The sequence below is a fragment of the Pseudorasbora parva genome, chromosome 24 (genome assembly GCF_024679245.1).
Source record: "Pseudorasbora parva isolate DD20220531a chromosome 24, ASM2467924v1, whole genome shotgun sequence".
NCBI lineage: Eukaryota > Metazoa > Chordata > Actinopteri > Cypriniformes > Gobionidae > Pseudorasbora > Pseudorasbora parva.
Window position 1 is genome coordinate 17,905,625 of NC_090195.1, and position 23,287 is coordinate 17,928,911.

The window sequence follows — 23,287 nt, forward strand, 5'->3', positions numbered from 1 at the left end:
AAACAATATAACACATACGAAAATAAAGTATATTAGAAATAATAACAGATTGCATTAATTACTAATGGAATACCTCAAACATTTAAAATTTGAATGCATTTACTCATTAGATTGAATTACATTGTTGGCTGGCTAGAGGTGATCAGATTAAATCTATACACCCCTACCCACACCAGCATAGACTTTATTAATAGTTTAATGCTGCCACTGTCGAGACTAAACTGCTTCTCATTCAAAAGCCTCAAAGACATCTTACTACATGATTCTAGATCACCTTAACCATTATTTTAATATACAGTAATATTTTAATTGAATACAGGATGTAAAAAACCCACAACACTGCACACTATCAAATGCCACACTATTAATAACCTTACATGCTCTTATTTTTCTTGCAATTTTACCATAAAACAGCTTATGCATCCCCCCCCCATTGCTATAAAAAGATCTTAACTTTGCAAATATTACTATAAAAAGATCTAAACATTGCAAAGATTGTTCTTAAGAATGAGGTTTAAATAGTAAAGTCTTGTTGTGATTGAAATGAAGCACCATTTTCAGAAAATAGAGCACACAAATGGTTTGATCCAAAAGGTTTTTATTTGTCATCACTGAAAGATGTTGACAATTTCTTTGTCAAGCCAAGGAATAATGTTTTCATTGCAATTCTCATATAAATGACACCAATCCTTCCACAGTGGATGGTGAACATCTTAAAATACAGGGCCAGTGCGTTCCACTCAAAAAGAGCCTACCCTTCACTTTGCGCTGACCTGTGCACAAGAGTGTGTGAAAATGGTTTAATATTATGTCCGGCAGAGACAGTGCGAGCCATTGACTGAATAGGGTCAACTCCTCAATCATCATCAACTGTGGGTGTGATGGTTACCCCTCTCCTGATCTGCCCCCATCCGATCAAACTAGAGGAAGAGAAAGGTCAATGACTGTCCAAATTGCATTAATGAAATGTGGAAAATATATAAACTACAAAGTCTTTGCAAGTCACAGCCAACATGAAATAGTTTACTTCAAAACTAGTTTCTAGGACTCATTGTGCATGATTAGACAATGAACATTATATCACAAAACAATAGGTTTTGAATTAAATTTTGCTCACCGCCAATGTTTCTCCACTCTGCGACTCAAGGCGATCTTCTCCCCCACCTCAGTGCACACAGGGTTAGTGAGCACAATCTTGGCCAAATCAGCTTTCACTGCACTAACACGGCCTCCTGTCGACAGTGAGCCAATGTTTACCATCAGCACCTCATTCTTCGACAGTTTCTGAACCTGTAAGCCAAACCAATAAGAAAAATCAGAAACTGTAATGCCATTAAATTTTTTTTTTAAAAAGTACAACACAAAGATATTCTTGAAATCTGTGAAATTTCGGTCCCTTCATTGACAGCTATGCAACTACCACTTTGACACTTAAAAAAGTTCACAGAGATTATAAAACTAATCCATATGAATTGAGCGGTTTAGTCAAAATTATCTGAAATGACTCGATTGCTTTATATGATGAACAGATTGAATTTAGGCTTTTATTTGCATATAAAAACTTCCATCAACCCACACATCAGTTAGGGTAAACAGAAGCTCAAGCATGTTTGCTTGACGTGCGAGAACCAATGAGGTTTGTTCCTGCGCATTCAGCAGGTTCTGTTGAGCTTCTGTTCGTGTTCACTGATCAATGTTTATATGAATAAAAGCCTAAATTCAATCTGTTTATTTGCACTAGTACACTTGATTCATATGGATTAGTTTTACGATTTCTTTATGAACTTATTGAAGCATCAAAGTGGTAATTGTGTAGACTGTCAATGGAGGGAAAGAATCATTTCTGATATCATTAAAATATTAGCTAAGATACATTAATCAAAACTGAAAGGATATGGTTTTTAACAAAAGTGACAGTAAAGACATTTATAATATTACAAAAGAGTTTATATTCATCCAAAAAAAAAAAAAACCTGGGAAAAAAAAGAAGAAATGTACAACACTCTCCTAACCAGACACAAAGTGATAAGATTCAAGAGACAAACAATTTATCCACACCAGATGAGACAAAATCAATCAGAAATCACACCCAATTAGAGGAGCGGGCTCTCTGCAAGCGCATTTTACTTGCAACAAAATTGATAAGTACATAATCAAATTAATAAATGTTAAACCATTTTTAACATTAATAAATACTAGGACTGCCGTTAATAACACGTTAACGCAAATTCATTTCAACGGCACTCATTTTATTAAAGTGCGATTAACGCAGTGCGCATTTTCTGTTTGATCCATGGCACGTAGTTGGAGAACTTGAGATCAGCCATAGACTTAAAGGATGCTGCAGCAAACATTAATAGAGAAAGAAAAGAGTTAACAATAACATTACTCTAAAACAAGTGCAGTTATAGACTACATAAGCTACCATATTTTCTGCTTAACGTTTATTAGACTACAGGTCGAAAGAAGTGTTTTTTCACTGAGCGCGGATACACTGCAAGCTCCGTCTCGCTCATGTTCGATGTAAATTATTAACACCACCATCACCACTTACATGTGTTTTATTGAACTAAATACATTACACTCGGCTAAAACATATGCAGGTTACTTTTCTGAACAAGAGCGTTTCCGAGTCCGTGTTACTCGCACTGTTCATGTGAATCACAGCACAGTTTGGCATGCACACACACAAAATACTGGCAGTCCAATAGGGAACGAGCATCTCTTAAAAGGGCCACACTATATTCTTACTCGTGGAATATGGACCTCCTCTAGGTATGGTGTGGTATGGTGCGCTCCCAGGTCCGCATGACAGCTTTAACATTACCAATTTTTCATAGCCTCGATGCCAGCCGAACTTAGCCCTGCCCACACAACTTTTAGGTCGAGAAGTTCGGTCTGGCCGTGCTCCATAGAGGAATAATTATCCTCGAACAGAAACTGTTCGGACCAATTAAATTATCAGGGTGGGCTTTAGACGATGACAGACAGATGATCAACAGCAATGCACGTCATCAAAGGGGCTTGGATTATATTTGTTCAAATCTTAAACAGAGAGCTTGTTTGTATATGCATTCACCTTCACAATTTCTCTTAGAAATGATGATCATGTTGGATAAGTACTCTGTGTATCATTAAATTCTTTTATTTTTTTACATCACCGGAAAAGATTGTTTATTCCAGCGGACATGCAGACAGGGTTGCCAAGTTTTTACAACAAAACCCTGGGGGTGTTTGGGGGGTAAAATGTGTGTTATTTTGGCAAGGTTGCCTGCTAAAATTCACATTCATGACATGGGTCTATATATCACATAATAGGACTTCACTTCAACCCGCGGACATAGAATACAACCTGCGAGGGAAAAAACGCAGACTTGGCAACAGTGCATTTGAGCTCTGTTAACGTCGCATAGTTGCTCTGATTGGTTGTAGGTCTATCCAATTGATGTCTTTCCTGGTTCGGTTGAAACACACCCCATAATCACAGCCCAATGGAGCAGTTTCAGACTCATATTCTGACTAGAATTGAGTATGACCACATCAGGCTAAATTTTTCATACAAACTTTGCCCTTTTCTGAATTAAACTGCCAGCGTAAAAATACTTATATTCTTAAAATGAGAGAAATCACTGCTTATTCTAAATTTTTAAGCTTAGGCTTAAGAGACATGAACTATAATTCTTTGAAAAACATATGTGACCTTTGATACATGTCTAGTTTTCATGCTTCGAGTATGGTTTCACTAATAATAAACATACATTTGCATAAAGCATGCATATTTGTCCATACCATGTTGATACTTAAAAACACTAATTGACTGAAACAATTAGTCAGAATAGACTCGTTTGTTCACTTCAAAAAGATACATTACTTTTTTTTATAATATTTGACAGTTACTGCTTTTAATGTATTTTTGGTATAATAAATAAATGAAAAACATTTTGCTTAGTTCATCTTTACTAAAAACGCTTTACCTTGGCTGCTTTCTTGTCACCCTCAGTGCGCACACCAAGCAGCCTTCTTAAAAGGAAGTAGGAGATCTCAAGCTCTGTGAAGATCTCAGGAAGAGCCCCCACAGCACCGAGGACCTGCCCCACCATACGGTCCGCTCTGCACAGTGTAGGGTCAATCTTGGTGCCAACACCTGCAACAGAGAATGTGCATAGCAAACATTAAATCATCCACTTTAGTTCTACAAAAGAAACCACCAACGATATGAACATATTTCACACGATTTCAGTAATGCAAAAACCTGCATACCAATAAGGCCACCAGGAGCAGCATATTGGAGGTCATTGTGTTCGGCAAACAGCGAGACAATTTTGGAGAAGATAGGTTTGCACATTAGTTTCCCTTCATGGTCCTTAGAAACAATACCTGGCCTGACCTCAATCTCCTGTCCAACCTTGAACCAAAATAAACACAGAGGAGAACAGCATGAAAAGAGGAACAGGAATAGCAACGGTAAAGCAGACAATGAAAGAGCTTCACAGGGTAATACAGGGTATATACAGCAATCCTTAAGTTAAATTTACTACTTTTTAATACCTTTTTTACTACCTTCAGAACATTTTTTAAAACCATCACGACACTGAATTGCAAGTGTTAATCAGCGACCTTTCTATTATTTACACAGATTTTGACATATATAACAAACAAAAAAGAATAGATTTAGAATCGACAGCAGGAGGAAATCTGTTAAGTTATCATTCAGACACAGTAAAATAGATATCAACATTCACAAATGTTGGTTGAGGAGAAGCATTACTGCATACACATTTGATTTCAATTAATAATTGGTAATTCAGCAATTAAATTATTTAGTGTTTTTTTCCCAACAACAAAACCTGAGCCAAATATTACATTTCTATAACTGTGAAAAATTGTTGAATTAAACAAAATACTAAAAACTAGTCAATCGATTAAAAACTTTAACTAGATTAATCACAAATTTTTTCTGTGATTAATCGCAATAAAAAAAAAGTTTTTGTACTTTTTTAATATAATAATTTCACAGTTAATCAAATTAATGTAGAAACAACATAAAGACAGTATATTTTAAATACTTGTTTAAATGGCATCTTTTTATGAATGAAGGCCAGTATTACTGATATCAATACAGTTACTGATTATTATTTTTTTACATTCATTATTAGGCTTCAAAAATATAAGAGTTTTTAATTTAAGTAAACCTAAAACAAATGCTAACATAAATCCAGAATAAATGTCATGTTTATTCCTGCCCTTCCTGTCTTAACAGTAAGGAAATATACAGAAATTTAATACAGTTATCAAAGTTATATGTAATCTGCACTGCATAAACTATAAATTAAATAGTTAATCCTTATTAAAGCTACAAAAGTTATTTAGTCAAGCGCAGCGAGTCATTTTCTCTGTTCCCTTTGTTCTTTAACTTTACTGACAGGAAGCTTTATTGGCTGCGGTCCCTTTAAGAGCAGACAGACACGCGGATCTCACTTTTTATACAGTCTATGTCTATGTATCGCGCCTCATTCTCTCACAACTCTTTGTTCATTTTAGACTTTATATAAATCATTTAAGATTGCTCTTATGAGGATAGTCGTTGAAGATATGCCTTGAAGCAAGTCTAAAATAAAACGTAAGCCAGCCACTTCTGTTGAGCGCGCTGTGCTCTGAGATGATGCCGAACGACCACTGAATATGACGTCAGCATCAAACATACGTTGAGACGGAGACGAAAGATCTTTGATTATGTGCCCAGATATGCTGAAGCCCATATTTAAACGAACTAACGCGAACGCAGATAGAATTTCAATATAATAGGACACCTGATAGTCTGAAAAAATAATACCTAATTTGGAAAGAAATAATACCTCTGAGGCCAAATTTAACACTTTTAATGGCCTTAAATTTGACAATTTTGATTTATCACTTTTTAATACTTTTTAAAACCCCGCGGACACCCTGTAATAGAGCACGTTAAAAAAGAAAAAAATGAAAATCAATTCTAAAGCTTTTAAGACCTTTTTTTAAAGACATGCACAAATAAAATGAATACACCGCAAAATGACTGTAAAAACAATTTCAAGTGCTCTGCTTACGCTATTATCCCCCAATATGTTTACATACATCCAAGGTGTGTGTATATATTATATTATAAGACTTTTCTTAGACTATTTAAAATCTAATTTGATATAACTGAATTTAGCACTTTAAGAACCCAAGGCTACCAGGTTTCAGGAATTGTTTAATGGGGATTTTTTTTGCTTAAATTGGATAAAACAGGTCAAAAATTACCTTCAGGACTCCTTTGAGGATACTTCCTCCAGCTACACCACCTTTCAGATCATCTACTTCACAGCCAGGCTTATTGACATCAAATGACCTGATTACTGTGGAAAAAACACAGTATGTACTCATCTCTGACATTGAGCACAAAGAGTCCTCTTTAGTTGCATTCAAATGAAAACAGTCACTTACCAATAAGGCGAGGCTCAGAGGTGAAGTCACGGACAGGCACGGGGATCTTATTTACAATATACTCGCAGACAACCTCAATGTTGTACTTGAGCTGGGCTGAGATTGGGATGATTGGAGCTCCCTCTGCTACTGTTCCTGTAGGAAAATAAATTAACGAAAGTAAAACCATCCTATTATAAAGCCATAGTTTACCCATCAGTCTGTACAACTCATCCAGAGCATTTAGAGGACACGTAAGCTACAAAGATATAGAGTAACAGAAAAGGAACACGTTAAATTTTTGGGACGTTAGCTTATTCACCTTATCCCCCATAACTCTGTCTGACACACCCACCGCTAGCCTAGCTTAGCACAAAGACTGGAAGTAAACACCTCTATCTAGCCTACTGCTCAATGTGATGTGACAAAATAACACCAACATTTTCCTATCTACATGTTGTGATGTGTATGTTACAAGACCGACGGAAAATGAAAAGTTGAGATTTTCTAGACCGATATGACATAGCGGCGCAATGATATTAAGCAGTGCCTGAAAATAGGCTAACTTGCGTCAACATAACCAACGTGATAACCTGGGGCCTGTTCTTCGTACGTCGCTTACTCAGTTAGCTGGATTTGACAGTTTATGATTTGGCTTGATCTCGGATTGTTTGGTTCTTCGAAGCTCATCCTGGACTTAACAGGTCCGATAGCTTAAACCTGCTCGGGAGCAGCCTTATTTTATGTAAACAGGATTAGATTGCATCTTGAGGTGATACTTAAAATCTGTCTCAGCCACTGCTACTTTATTACAAGAGTTCCTTACTGAACCAGGGGCAATAATAATAAATATAAAAGTTTATTTGAAAATAATATTTATTTATGTTGTGTAAAATGTGTGTATAATACTATAGGACACAGTCACTTGATTGAGAGATTTATTTGTGAATTGTGATGGAATGATTACTTTATAGTTGTATTGGAGGTTTGCACACACATTGTGCAGTTAATCTTTGTCGTGCATTAATTTGAGTGATGATATTATGGGAGTGGCTTGATGCAGCGCAAGAGGTGCAGATCATTTAATCTTGACTGTTAAGAAACTTTAATATTGTCACATAACAAATCTGCTTCAGCTTTGAATCACTTAAATATTTTTTAAATACATTCAAATAGAAAAAAAGTTATTTTAAATTGTAAAAATTATTCACAATAATACTGTGTTTGCTGTATTTTGATCAAATAAATGCAGCCTTGGTGAGATTAATATTGTCACATAACAAATCTGCTTCAAATTGAATTAAAAATGAAATTACAACATTAAAATAAAAATGTAAAATGTGTACAAATATTATAAAATCGTGAATAAAAATAATTAGGAATCATGTTCATCAAAACAGTGCACATTTAATTTTTTTTAATTATATGATGTCATTACATTGTCTTGACAACAGCCAATCGCTGCATTGCTGATCGTGGTTTCGAGTATCGATGCATCTGCCCTCTTCAGGGAACACAGGCACGAGCAGTGATCTCAGATAACTTAATCCAGATATATTAATCCAATCCGCAAATTCGTTTGAAGAACCAAATTAGCCAGAGATCAGTTATCAGGATTAAAAGATCTGGGATCTGTCCAATCATCTCGGATTTATTAAGCGAGGTATGAAGGACGGGCCTCTGATTGCACATAGAGCATGCTGCAGACTATTTGCAGGCACTGTGTAATATCATTGGGCCGCTGCATATGGGTATGGCAGCAAAATTCCTGGATTCTTACACAGAAATGAGAGTATAGTTCCTAGCTATGGCGGTCTAGAAAAGCACTGTTGCAAAAGCTTTATATTTCAGATAAATGCTGTTCATTTGAACTCTATTCATTAAACAATCCTGACAAAATTGTACAACTGTACAAACTGTTTTCAACACTGATAATAAGAAATGTTTCTTAAGCAGCAAATCAGCATATTAGAATGATTTCTGAAGGATCATGTGACACTGAAGACTGGAGTAATAATGCTGAAAATTCAGCTTTGAATCACTTAAATATTTTTTAAATACATTCAAATAGAAAAAAAGTTATTTTAAATTGTAAAAATTATTCACAATAATACTGTGTTTGCTGTATTTTGATCAAATAAATGCAGCCTTGGTGAGATTAAAAGACTACTTTCAAAAGCATTAATATTTCCAAACTTTTGACTGGTCTCTCGCACGCACGCACGGTTCACTATCTTTGTGGGGACTCCCCATAGACGTAATGGTTTTTATACTGTACAAACCGTATTTTCTATCTCCCTACACTGCCCCTGTCCCTAAACTTACCCATCACAGGAAACATTATAGGCTACTGTAATGTATATGTTTGCTTTAAGTTGAAGTATTTGGGACATGACTTGTATTGCTGAGCCTTTTGTTTTTGTAATCAGGCTTTTAAAATGTTTATCAAAATTTGGATTTAGATTTATCAGCCAATATATCGCTATCAGCTTTCAAATATAAATAATTATCTATACTAGCCAAAATCTGTATATTGGTGCATCCCTAAAAATTACCATGTTAAACAATAAATGGTGTATGCTTAATTGATTACAATAAATCAACTGACAGCCCTAAAAAAACAATTGTGTTCCACAGACAAAATAAGGTCATACAAGTTTTAAATAATATGAGGGCGAATAAATGACAATTTTGGATGATCCCTTTCCAGTTTTAGCCTTGTAAAAAAGTAATCATTGTATTTGTCAGGTTTGAGGTATCAAATCTTTGAAAATATATTCGGAAATAAAATCCTCAAATAAACAATATCCTCAAGCATAAATTCAGCTTTGCCAACAAAGTAATAAATTACATGTTAAAAATATATTCAAACAAAACAGATATTTTAAATTGTAATTGTAACATTTTAAGTCTTACTGACCCCAACCTTTTTTATGGTAGTGTATAGGGCTGAACGTTACATCGAATTTTCACTATCATCACGATATGAACACATCGCAACAGACAGCCTGACACGTTGAATAAGGAAAAACAGTTTATTACATGTGACCAATAGCCTAATAAACGTTTGACCTATCATGTTTAGCCCTGAAGACATGGCTGGCCCGTTCATACTATTTGCCCAATCAGGTTAAGCCCCAGGAAGTGTCAGCTACGCTCAGATTGATTTGTGAGGTGTCAATTTAGTTGCTAGCAAATACGATGGGGAAGAAAGGAAGGTAAAAAGAGTGAGGAAACTTCAGCTATATGGAATTATTTTGGATTTAGGAGAAATGACACGGTACAAACACAGGTAGGCTACTGTGTAAAAAAACATGCTGAACAGTGCTGGCAACTTCAAGAGGGCAGATATTTTTGTGCTGTTTTATGAGCCCTTAAGGATTGAAGTAGTGGGAGCCATTAGTTATTTTAAATGCCCATTTTTATTACTATTTATGTATTTAAAGGTGAACTATGTAGTATTTTTGCAGTAAAATATCCAAAAACCATTAGGCCGGTGTTATATATTTTGTTCAGTTGAATACCTACAATATCCCAGACGTTTGCAACTGTTTGAAAACTGTGAGAAAATTGCTATTTTAACTAAGGACAGGGACGTTGCAGCATTGCATTTGAGAGAGTCGCCTGTCAATTGCGTCATATCTGCGACACCCTCGGTTTCGGCTTTTATTTGGCAGGAGCGCTTTACTCTTAGCAGTGTGAACAAGTGAACGCACGGAGTAACGTCATAACATCGTTTTAAACACACTTAAATGTATCTAATATGATAAACAGAGCTCCATTACCTCAAAATCATAACTGGAAGAGCGGATCTGTGCAGGCGCCCGGCAAATGAGTCCCGTCCCGTCATAATAAAAGTCCCGGTATTCGCAAGGCGGGTATTTGTTTAACAATCGCTCCAGCAGCTTTGCTCAGGTCCATAACACTCGGTCCTGCTCTGCTTTAGACTACAGTAACGTTAATAACCGCATGCATGAACGTGATTTCTGCCCGAGTCCTATTTGTCACCGGCTGTGATGAGAAGACCACATCTCCCAAGATGCTGCGCTCACACTTTGCGTCATCAAACTACGCATTTGTTTTGCATAGGCGCCCTCCAGTGGACAAAAGCTGCATAGTGCACCTTTAATCATAAGAGCTATTTTCCCCACATTTGTTTTATTTAAAGAGAGATGTTTTTGTTGAGTTTACAAGAAAATATTTTAAAAGAAGAAGGGGAAACTGAACGTTAATTTCTTATAGTTATAATCAGGACCGGCGCATGCCTATAGGTAAACTATGCAGAGAGCCTTCATTAAACCTATAGCCTTCATTAAACCTTTTAAAAAGGGGCTATTGAGCTGTTTACACTGTCATACATACAATAAAAGAGCCTGCATAGCGACAGGACATAAAACGTGAAAAACCCGCTTACCAGAGCATGTGAGCGAAGCGGAGCTCCACTAATGAACCGCTCATCGGTAAACCAAGGCGGGCTCAAATCCCGCTCCAACAAAATTTCTCTGTAACCTATTATACTTGTTGTAGCCATTAAAACACGTAGACCTGTTTAGTTTCATGTTTTTTTATTTATTTAATCTATGTCAGAAGAAATTATTTTAATCACTTTTTTGGGCTAAGTTTTGTTTTGTTGAAATTGATTAAAATTAAGATACAATTTAACTTTAATGTTTTATCAACCAAATTGGCTGGACTTTATAAATAATAAGCAAAATATAACAGACAAGGACACGGAGGCGCCGCCCTGAGTGAACAACGTCTTAAAAGAACAACTAATAGGAGGAAAAAAGACTATTCTGTGGCAGCCCTAGCTACTTATTTCAGATATGCCTATTTTCGAACCAGCATGTCACAATAAAGGGCATTCTGGGTTGAGCGTGTGGCGCTGAGCGGAATGAGCTTCAGAAATTAACGGAATTTTCAGAAAGGAACTAAATATTTCTCTTTACACACACCGAATTGGTCATAATATGACCATGGGACTTCCGGTTCGAACATGTAGCGAGCAGACGTGTGTGAAGTGGCTCCTGAATAACTGTTTATTTTCTACCTTACTTTTTCGACACAAAGTTTGGCACCCCTTGAATTTATTACCTGTACATTAAGTCTTAACTTTGCAAAACTAAATGAGACCAAAAAGACGTGACCGAGGGCAAAAAACGACTGAAATGGACGAAGATACCACAAGTGAAGACAACATGGCTAGCGTTACCGTTACACAAGCTAACGTTACCCCAAGCTCGGAGTTACCTGCCGATCTTGCTAAGTTACACACGGTGCTTCTGTCCGATCTCGCACAGCAAACGGACTCCCTTCTGAAAAAAGTACTCGGCGAGGCTCTGGCACCAATTTCGGCATCCCTAGAGCTGGTCAAATCGTCTATTGACTCCCACGAAGAACGTATTCATGACATGGAAGAAGGGCTAAACGACCACAGCGACAGGATCGAGGCTATCGAAACAACATGCACCGCACTTCTAGCTGAGAACGAGAGGCTGAAAAACAAAGTGGATGATTTGGAAAATCGCTCCCGTAGGTCCAATCTGCGAGTCGTCGGTATCCCGGAGCATATGGAAGGGCCGGACACAGTCAAATTCATGACTGAATTTTTCGAGGAAGTCCTGGGTAAAGATTTCTTTCCGCACCCCCTCATTATCTCCCGCGCACACCGAGTGGGACCCAAGCCGACCGCTGACACCGGCGCTAGCTCCAAACGGCCGAGGATATTTCTCGTTCTCTTCCACGCCTTCCAAAACAAGCACCGCATAATAACGAGGAAACGAGAGCAACTGTTCTTCAGGGGCCATAAGGTATTTTTCCACGAGGATGTCAGCGCGGAACTTGGCAAGAAACAAGCCGCCTTTAAAGAAGTGAAATCCCTCCTGTACAAGAAGAATGTCAGGTTCGCTCTTATCTATCCCGCCCGGCTCCGCGTCCTCCACGACGGACAGACGCTGTTCTTCGAGACTCCGGAGAAGGCCAGAGAGTTTTACGATCTTCATTGGAGAGACTAAATTACCGGTTGCTGCAACATAGATTACCTATGAGAAGGTGAAAGTGAGCCTGGCTTTCGGCTTAGACACCTTGATTTTGGGACTATTTTCTTTTGTTTGCTTGACTAATATAGACGAGAAATAAGGTATATATAATTTTTAGATATACTTTCTCTTTTTCTCTCTCTTTTCTTTCTCCACTAAACTTCAAGCCTACATGGTAATACCTGCGTTAATATGGTTTTCAGATGCAAACCAGGGATATTTTATAAGTTCAATTTTATTTGTTGACTAAGTTTGGTCCCTGTTTTCAGTTTTCTCAAGGTGAGCCAAATAGATAATGGTATATAGGTAGAACACAAATCCCTTACTGAGAGAGGAGCCACTCTCAGGTTAGGATAGGAGTTATAGATAATACTGGATATCTTGGAAGTTTTTCATCTGGGAATTCCTGCGGTTTTCTTCGTTTGGGGAAGAAAATCTAGGTTTGGGGTTTTTTTTTTTTCTTTTTTTTTCTTTTTTTTTTTTTTTGTTCGTTGTCCTCTCCTTTTTTTCTCTCTCTCTCTTTCCTCTTCTCTTTTTCTCTCTTCCCGTCCCATCCCAACTTAAGTTCAATGAGAACTGGGGAACATTTTATTTACATCTCAACACTATATTTTAATGATACACACCGCTATGTTAAACCGTATTTTTAGTTTGTTAGTATTACCGTTTTACTTTTCCCCTACACAACCCCACACAGTGTATGGCGACATCACTTATGATCACAAATGCACTTCCATTATGTGGTTCTGGCTAATCATATACATTTTAGATGTATTCTATGATAAATAATGCAGGCAGTACAAGTCCAGTAGGGGGAGCCGCTGTTAGGTTTCTGTCCTGGAATGTTAAGGGGTTAAATGGTCCTGTGAAACGTACTAGGATTTTTTCCCATCTTAAACAATTGAAAACTGATATTTTGTTTTTGCAGGAGACGCATTTACGGTTGGAAGATCACACCAGACTACGTAAAGCATGGGTTAATCATATCTTCCATTCCAAATTCAATAGTAGATCACGAGGGGTGGCAATTTTGATTAATAAACGAATTCAATTCTCACTTAATGCAATAATTGCAGACCCCAATGGTCGATATGTCATCGTCTCGGGCCTCCTATTTCAAACACCAGTTCTTTTGGTAAATGTGTATGCCCCTAACTGGGACGATAGTGAATTTGCCAACAAGCTTCTGTCGTCTCTCCCTAATTTAGATACACATAGATTGATCCTTGCAGGAGATCTTAATTGCACAATTGACCCAGTGCTTGATAAATCTAGCCCTAAATCTACCTCACCATCTGCAATGTCAAGAGTCTTCTCAGACTTTATGAGACGTAACAGCTGCCTAGACCCATGGCGGTTTCAAAATCCAACCTCCAAACAGTTCTCTTTCTTTTCTCATGTCCACCATTCTTTCTCAAGAATAGACTATTTTTTTATAGATAGCTCTTTCATCCCAGCAGTGAAATCGGTTGAATATTTGGCCATCATAATTTCAGATCATGCACCACTCATCTTAGACCTTTCTTTCACTTTGAAAGTTAGAGAACAATCCTTCTGGAGACTTAATTCCCTTCTGCTTTCGAATGCGAAATTTTGCGAACATGTGTCTACTAATATAGATACCTTTCTGGAAGTAAACAAGAAGGAAGGTATATCATATTCCCTACTTTGGGAAACCTTAAAAGCGTACTTAAGAGGACAAATTATCTCCTATGTAGCACATGTCAATAGGGAACGCCGCAAACAAATAGAAGACCTGACGGATTTAGTTTTTAAGTTAGACTGCAAATATTCTGAAAGCCCCTCCCCAGAATTATATAAAGAACGGATTGCCTTACAGTCTAAGCTTAATCTTATATCTACCAACCAGGCTGAATACTTATTATTGCGGACCCGGAGCACTTACTATGAGTACGGTGAAAAAGCTAGTCGATTGCTGGCTCACCAGCTGAAACGTCAGGCTGCTTCACGGCTCATACCCCAAGTGAGAGATCAGGATCAAAATATAGTCACCAACCCAAAGGAAATTAATAATACTTTTGCTACATTTTACTCCACACTTTACACGACTGAATTCCCATCAGATGTTACGAATATGAACAGTTTCTTAGATAATTTAGAATTACCTACTATTGAGCCTAGAGACAGGGAAGAGTTAGACCGGCCTCTCACACAGTTAGAGATCATGGCAGCCATCGGAGACATACGAACTGGGAAATCTCCAGGGCCTGACGGGTACCCCCCTGAATTTTTTAAGAAATTTAAAGATAAACTTGCACCTATTATGCTAGAAGTATTTAACGAATCATTGAGAAACGGTTACTTGCCCCCAACCCTCACACAAGCCAAGATTACACTACTCCTCAAAAAGGACAAGGACCCTGCCAACTGTGGCTCGTATCGCCCTATTTCCCTCCTAAATGTTGATATTAAAATTTTAGCCAAGGTGATGGCACATCGTTTAGAATCCGTTCTCCCTAAAGTAATCTCTGAAGACCAGACTGGCTTTATAAAGGGTCGTCACTCTTTTTCAAATATTCGCCGGCTTGCTAACGTGATCTACTCCCCCGGTCCCTCTTCGACTGCAGAAGCTGTAATTTCTCTGGACGCGGAGAAGGCCTTTGACCGGGTGGAGTGGAAATACTTGTTCTCCGTATTGGAAAGGTTCGGGTTCGGTGACACATTTCTGGCATGGATTCGTCTGCTCTATTCGTCCCCACAGGCATGTATTCAAACTAATCAATCCCATTCCAAATTTTTTCCGTTGTCACGTGGGACACGTCAAGGATGTCCTTTATCCCCTCTCCTATTTGCAGTGGCAATTGAGCCTCTTTCACTTGCACTAAAGTCGTCGTTGTTGTTACGGGGGGTTAGGCGTGGGACTGAGGAACATCGTGTCTCTCTGTATGCAGACGATCTCCTGATATATATAAGCAATCCAGAAACCAACATCCCCGTGATTGTATCACTGTTGAATAATTTTGGTTCTTTTTCTGGCTACAAACTTAATTATCAGAAAAGTGAATGCTTCCCCATTAATGATTCGGCAATGCAAATTAAACAAGAAGCAGTCCCCTTCCACTTAACACACTCTGGGTTTAGATATCTCGGAATAAACATTACGCGTTCCTTTACCTCTCTTCTGGGGGCTAATTTTACACCTCTAGTTAACCAAATGAAAGCTGACTTTCAAAGGTGGAGCAATCTGCCTCTGACTATTGCAGGGAGGGTACAATCGGTGAAGATGAACGTACTCCCAAAGTATCTGTATTTGTTTCAATGTCTACCGTTATTCCTGACAAAATCATTTTTCCATTCAGTTAATTCATCCATTACCTCCTTCATCTGGAAGAATAAAGTTCCAAGAGTGAAGAAAGGCCTACTTCAGAGGGGCCGTGATGTGGGGGGACTAGCTCTCCCAAGTTTTCTTCACTACTATTGGGCAGCTAACCTGCAGAAAATTTTATTCTGGCTCCATATGCCAGACACCGAATGGTGTTCACTTGAGGCGCATTCCTGCCACTCATCATCCCTCCCTGCTTTGGTATACTCCTCCCTGCCTACAAAGTGGTCCAGGTTTACCTCTAATCCCATAGTACTGTCCAGCCTTAAAATCTGGGCCCAGTTTCGAAATCATTACAAATTCACCTCTCCCTCGCCCCTAGGCCCTATTTGTAAGAATCATTTATTTATAGCCTCCTCTCTTGACTTAACATTCACTCAGTGGGACAAGAAGCAGATTTCCTGTTTTAAAAGCTTGTACGGTAAAGAAGGGTTCGATAGTTTTGAAAATATATGCCAGAAATATGATCTTTCACGCAGTAACTTTTTTAGATATCTCCAAATACGCCATTGTGTTAAAACACTTTTCCCATCTTTCCCGGCCCTCCCTACTGAGGCAGCATGGGAGGAAATGACCCTCCTCTGTCCGAAAAAAGGACTGATATCACGGTTATATTCTCAACTAATGTCTCTTGAAAATCATGACCTTTCAAAAATTAAGAACAGTTGGGAAGGCGAGTTGATGGTTGAGTTGTCAGACAGACACTGGGAGGATGCACTACAAAGGATTAACTCATCTTCATCCTGTGCACGCTTGGGGCTAATTCAGTTTAAAGTAGTGCATAGGGCTCATTTCAGTAGGGCCAGGTTAGCAGATATATATCCAGGAATGGACGGGAGTTGTAAAAGATGCTCCTTTTCTCCAGCTGATTTAACACATACTTTCTGGTTGTGCCCCCGTCTAAATCAATACTGGTCATCTGTTTTTCAAACTTTGTCTGAAGTCATACAAATTCAGATTAAGCCCTGTCCCCTGATTGCAATATTTGGTATCCCAAATGAGAGCTTAACTTTAACCCGAGACCAATCGGACATTGTCGCTTTTACATCACTTCTTGCTCGTCGTAGAATCCTATTATTTTGGACATCCGCTATCCCACCAGCAGCGGCCGAATGGTTAAGGGATGTTTTATCTTTTCTTAAACTAGAAAAGGTTAAATTTACGTTGAAAGGGTCAGTCCAGAAATTTTACCTAAAATGGCAGCCCTTTGTGACATATTTTGAGAATCTTAAAGTGCTGCCTGAAGTATAAGACACCTTTTTATTCTATATTCTACTTTTTTCCCTTCTTTTTCCCCCCTCTCTTTTCTTTCTTTTCTTCATCATTATTATTATCATTATTATTTTCATTAGTATTATTTTTATGGGTTTAATCAAATCAGTGATCAACTACCTTTATGAGGTGGGAACTGAGTAGCGTGTTCAACAATTGTGAAAATGTACATTTAAAGCCTGACCAACCAACTGCTTTTTAGTCAACTCTTTTGTATAAATTTGTATAGAACTCTTTTGTAAGGGGGAGAAGAGAAAAGAAGGAGAAAAGTTGTTATCCTAGAATGAGGTTAAATATAATTTATATATATTTTTATTTAATTAACAATTATTTTTATTTTTTATTATTATTTATTTTTGTGTTTGTGTGGGTGGGTGGGTGGGGGGGGGGTGTTCTGGTTGTTTAAGATAAAATGAAACTGGAGAACTGTTTTACCTCCTGTAAAGTGTTACTTCTTTGATCCTCCAATAAAAATATTTGACAAAAAAAAATAATATGACCATGTTTGTTTTAAAAATATAGGCTAATTAAACATAAATCATACTTTTACTATACTTACTTTACTTACTTTTAATACTTTTACTTTACTAAATGCCAAAGATTAATAAATGTAAATGAACAAAAATTTGCATTGCATTTCCAATCCTGTGAAACCACCCCCCACGTCCCACACCCCTGGGCCTGTAAGCTAATTATTTTATTATTTAAAACAGAATTTGCATTTACATAGGTGGTGCTGATTGGTTTTTAAGAATGATTGTTTTTTTTTTTTAATATCGGAAAACATGCTTCTGTAAGCTTTTATTTTAGTGCAATCAATTAATGAAATCTCCAGTCTTTCACATGCATTTCAAAGATCATCTTTAATTGTGAGTGCACATCTGTGTTTTACCTAGAGCGGCAGTTTAGCTTGTGCTGGCCCTCATTTATGTGCAATTTGTTCAATAAAAAAATGTAAACAATTATCTATTTGATTTCTTTATTCAATAGGAATAGGCTATTCAATGTTTAGGTTCTATGTTCGCAAAGAACCTATTAATGCACTAAGACATTGGAACAGTATAGCTAACATTCACAATTTGCATGTTTATCGCAAGTCATATCGTCATTGAAATATTAAACAATGTTATCGCACATCGCAACTTTTCCTCATATCGTGCAGCCCTAGTAATGTACATGCAAAATTTCGTCAGTTTTACTCTCCAAGTTTCAGAACTGGCTACAGGCAAAATATAACATTTCAGAAGAGCAACAAGACAAAACTCACCCTGCACAAAAGCCAGGATCTGTTCATACTGCTCTTTGGCCTGACTCTCTTTCACCAAGTCAATTTTATTCTGCAGAATCAGTATGTGCTTGAGCTTCATGATCTCAATGGCTGCCAAATGCTCTGAGGTCTGTGGCTGAGGGCATGACTCATTGCCAGCTGAAAGAGTAAATAAAGGTCTTTAGCCACACATACAACGCATTAAAGGTTATGGTCTACTTGCAAGAGAAAAGAAAAGTTGAGAGGTAAATACTCACCAATTAAGAGTAGCGCAGCATCCATTACAGCGGCACCGTTTAACATGGTGGCCATCAAGATGTCGTGACCCGGGCAATCCACAAATGAGACATGTCTAAAAAGAATGATAAAAACTGAATATAAAGACTGAATTCAGAAGGGCTTGCAAATAAAACACTAATTAGACTGAAGAAGAAATAAACAAAAAACAAACTTTTAATACAGATGGTGAAGATATACAGAATAATAAATGCATTGCTTTCAGCAAATGCACATTTTACAGTAGTTTGAACTGGGATGCAGATGTAAATTTATTTACATTTTTACATCTGTAAAAAATAAAATAATCTATTTTTAGTTTAAAATTTAAATATTTTTAATGACTGAGTTAGAACTCTAATCCTATTAAAATTAACCATTGGTCTTCCAAAGTATCACACATTTGTAGATAATGAGTATAGCATACAGTAAAAACAGTAATCTTTTAATAAATATTACTAAAAATGTATAAATATGTTTTCTATTGCAATATATTTTAAGATGCAATTTATTCCTGTGAGGCCAAATATGAATTTTCAGCATTATTACTCCAATCTTCAGTGTCACATGATCCTTCAGAAATCATTCAAATATGCCCATTTGCTGCTCAGAACATTATCTAAAATACAATTGTTATATGTATATTTTAAACATACCGAACTAATTTGAAGTTGCCTTTCGTGCCAGGAATGTCTGTGAGGAACTCATCAGGTGTGCTGCTGCCACATGACCTGTAACACTCAGGCCGTGGACAACTTGGATCATCCAATTTATAAACCTAGATTAGGAATTAAAGGCAAGGCAAGGCAAGTTTATTTGTATAGCACATTTCATACCCAATGGCAATTCAAAGTGCTTTACATAGAAATTAATTAAAACAGTGGTAACAAATGCATGAGAAAAAAGAATACCATATGGACGAATAAAAAATTTAAAACAAGCATAGTTAAAACAGTTGTAAAGATAATAATAATAAAATAAAAAATATTAATAATAAAAAAATAAGATAAAAATGGTCAGATCCACAATAATGGGCTGATATAAAAATAAAACATTCTTCTTAAATATCTTTAATAAAAAAAGATATCAATTTCAAGTGAACAAACATGACTTTAATATCCAACCCTCAGAAATAAATACTTTTTACATTTGTTGCAATTTTTTAAAATTGTAACAGCCTCTCGTGGAGGGGAAAATTCCCCCCCTAAAACGTAAGCTGTAGTTTTTTGTTGCAAGCTTAAATTGAATCAAATAATAGCTATTTCTAGCTTTTGACTCAGAGTGTAGCTTGCAATAATTAGAGATTTTATCAAACAACAGTCTTACCTTTGCATTAGCATAACCCAACTTGATTGTAATGTTTCTCTCCAGCTCATTTTTGAATCTGACAGTGTGAACTCCAGAGATCGCTTTCACCACTGTTGATTTCCCATGGGCTACATGACCAATAGTTCCTGAAGACAAACAAACAGGTATAATTAAAGCCTGCATGGAATGAAAGTTGCAATCGTCTTTTCTTCCCTATTGTGACAAACACCGATCAGGCATAACATTATGACCCAATATATCCTACTATTTTGTTGGTCCCCCTTTTGCAAACCCAAAACAGCTGACAGGTGGAGGCATGGACTCCACTAGACCCCTGAAGGTGGTATCTATCTGGCACCAAGATGTGAGATCTTGATGTGAGGTGGGGCCTCCATGGATCAGACTTGTTTGTTCAGCACATCCCAGAGATGTTCGATTGTATTAAGATCTGAGGAATTTGGAGGCCAATTCAACACCTCAAACTTATTGTGGTTGTGTTGAGCATTTTTTGCTTTGTGGCAGGGCGCATTATCCTGCTGAAAGAGGCCACAGCCACCAGGGAATAGCGTTTCCATAAAAGGGTGTACGTGGTCTGCAACAATGCTTAGGTAGGTGGTACGTGTCAAAGTAACACCCACATGGATGGCAGGACACAAGGTTTCCCAGCAGAACATTCCCAAAAGAATGACTGTACAGCCAAATCAAATTTTGTTGCAATATTGTCCTGTTTAATACTGTGAAGCTGCTTTGAAACAGTTAATTAAGTATTTGTTCAAAGAAGTCCATATGTTACATCAGTTAGTTAATTACAATCTCTTAAAGTATCGAAAATACATTGGTCCAAAAACCACAAAAACTTTGACTTTATTCAGCATTGTCTTCTCTTCCTGGTTTGTTTTCAATCCTCAAATAAAGATTAAAACGGTTGTGAATCAGCGTATTGATTCATGATTCAGATCGCCAGTGTCACGTGATTCCAGCAGTTTGGGCCTTTCCCAAATGGCACCCTAAACCCTCACGGTCCTCCTTTGAGTCTGCACTTTCACAACATAATGGCGCTTTGACTGCCGGGTAGAAGTCCTCTGCGCAAACTTGTGGGCTCAGCTTAAGTGCGCATCGAGGGCGCATAGCAGCCGCAAAGGGGGCGCTCACGAGCACCCTTCTCTAAGCTTAAATGACGAATGGGACACACCTACGGTCTTGTGGACTTAACGGACATGCGCACGCAATGGCCATTGTAAGTCCACAAGACCGAAAGTGCACATGAAGAGCGCCATTTGGGACAGGGCATTTGACACGCGATCCCAATCATGAATCAATACGCTGATTCACAACCATTTGAATCTTTATTTGAGGATTGAACACAAACGCGGAATAGAAGACAATGCTGAATAAAGTCGTAGTTTATGATTTTTGGACCAAAATGTATTTTAGATGCTGAAGAGATTCTAATTAACTAACTGATGTCACATATGGACCACTTAGATGATGTTTTTTTCCCCTTTCTGGACAGTATAGTGTGCATACCCATGCATATGCTCTCGGACTAAATATCAAATATCTTAAACTGTGTTCTGAAGATGAATGGAGGTCTTACGGGTGTGGAACGACATTAGGGTTAGTCATTAAAGACATCAATTTCATTTATGGGTGAACTAACCCTTTAATATTCATGACCCTTCCAAATAAGGCAAAAACAGGGCATTACATCCTAGGGACAATTTATAGGGTTGTAAACGGACATGCAAAACTGTATCTGGACATTTTTTGCCCTTAAATAAGCTCAAAAGCCCCTATGTAGATATCAGAGAACAATTTAACAAATTATTTCAACTCATTCTAGGGCACCTTTAATGTGAAACCTGGAATTGGAGCAAATGTGACACTGTATGCAGACAACAGTTTAAACAAATCTCACCTATGTTTATTGTGGCTTGTCTGCTGATGATCTCTTGGGACAGAGGAGTCAGTTTGCTCACATCCTATAAAGCAAAATAGATCAGTTAACAATACTAATCATCAATAAAACAGAGTATGGCATGCTGTTTTTATGTGTAACCTTATACGTACGTGTACACACACACACACACACACACACACACACACACACACACACACACACACACACACACACTATCAGTATTGACAAGTGCATCAAAACATTCAAATCAATCAATACGTTTATGGGCACCAACTGCCAGAAATAAATACTTCACATTTCTGCAAAACTTGTAACAGCCTCTCTTAAAGAAAACAAAAGTTTTCCCCATAAAAAGATAAGCTGCAATTTGCTGTTGCAAGCTTAAATTGAATCAAATAATTGCTATTGCTAGCTTTTGACTCAGAGTGTAGCTTGCAATAATTATTTTGAGCTTTATTGTATTATTTACAAATAAATAAGTCACAGTATAAAAAATAATTACTAGGTTAATTTCAAGAAATACATGTTAATAAGGCTTGACATATGTAGATATCTCCTAACGTTATACGAGACATCGGTGAATGATCTAACGTTAACTTAGATGCAAGTAAGATTAGCACATGACCAACGTAGAATATGAATGGAACTACATTAAACATAAGGATATTTGAGTAATGACAACTGGCTGTGGTTTCACGACATTTTTATATAATTTCTACACGGGGTCCTTCTCCATCCCAGAATGAATCATGTGGTGAGTTTTCACCGGTACAGCTAACAAGCACGCCTGCCTTCGTCAGAGAGCACAAGCGCATTTAACTCGAACTGCCGATGACGCCAGTACACCTAGGACATTTTATACTACATAAATTATCAAAATATGAAAACTTACTAGTGTACTGAGGTCTTGTTTAGACAGATGAGGCTGACCCAACGTTGTTCCAGACTCGTCACCCGCCATCTTGAAAGAAAAGGAATGAGAGTATGACCGAGCATACGCCTGACCGTTTTTACAAATACATGTGCCATCAAATCATAACCTTTTTAGTTATATTGTTGCCTTGGATGCAGACTTATAGATAATGTCTACGTTCCCAATTACACGTCAGAACACCAAATAAACAAGGGAAATAATTATAAACGCATCTATCTAACGTAGCCATGGTATGATGCAATCGGTTTCTAAAAAGGGCCAGTAAACCCAAAGGAGAAAACAGACCAGAAATGGCATCCTATAAATAAATAGAAAAAACAAACTTAAAATACCAACATATCCAACAACACAATTTATCTAATCTGTAATAAACACGTACAAACTTGAACACACGTTGGATTCAATGGGACGAAATGGGGCCCGTCTTCGGTTTATGACGTCAGGCGTTTTGTAGTTTTTAAATTACCATTCATACAGTAGTGGCCGA

The 23,287-nt window shown here is 37.4% G+C and overlaps 1 protein-coding gene across 1 annotated transcript; it reads right to left on the reverse strand.

The window, feature by feature from the left end:
* Positions 1-581: 581 nt before the first annotated feature.
* Positions 582-22,827, reverse strand: eif2s3 (eukaryotic translation initiation factor 2, subunit 3 gamma). Its single transcript, XM_067435209.1, has 12 exons — positions 22,759-22,827; positions 21,864-21,927; positions 19,964-20,091; positions 19,294-19,415; positions 18,619-18,713; positions 18,362-18,520; positions 6,463-6,597; positions 6,280-6,374; positions 4,261-4,405; positions 3,975-4,144; positions 1,118-1,290; positions 582-920 (listed from the first exon to the last, which is right to left on the reverse strand). The coding sequence occupies exons 1-12, from the start codon at positions 22,825-22,827 to the stop codon at positions 857-859; spliced, it is 1,419 nt and encodes a 472-aa protein (XP_067291310.1). The 3' UTR covers positions 582-856.
* Between the last annotated feature and the right edge of the window lie 460 nt (positions 22,828-23,287).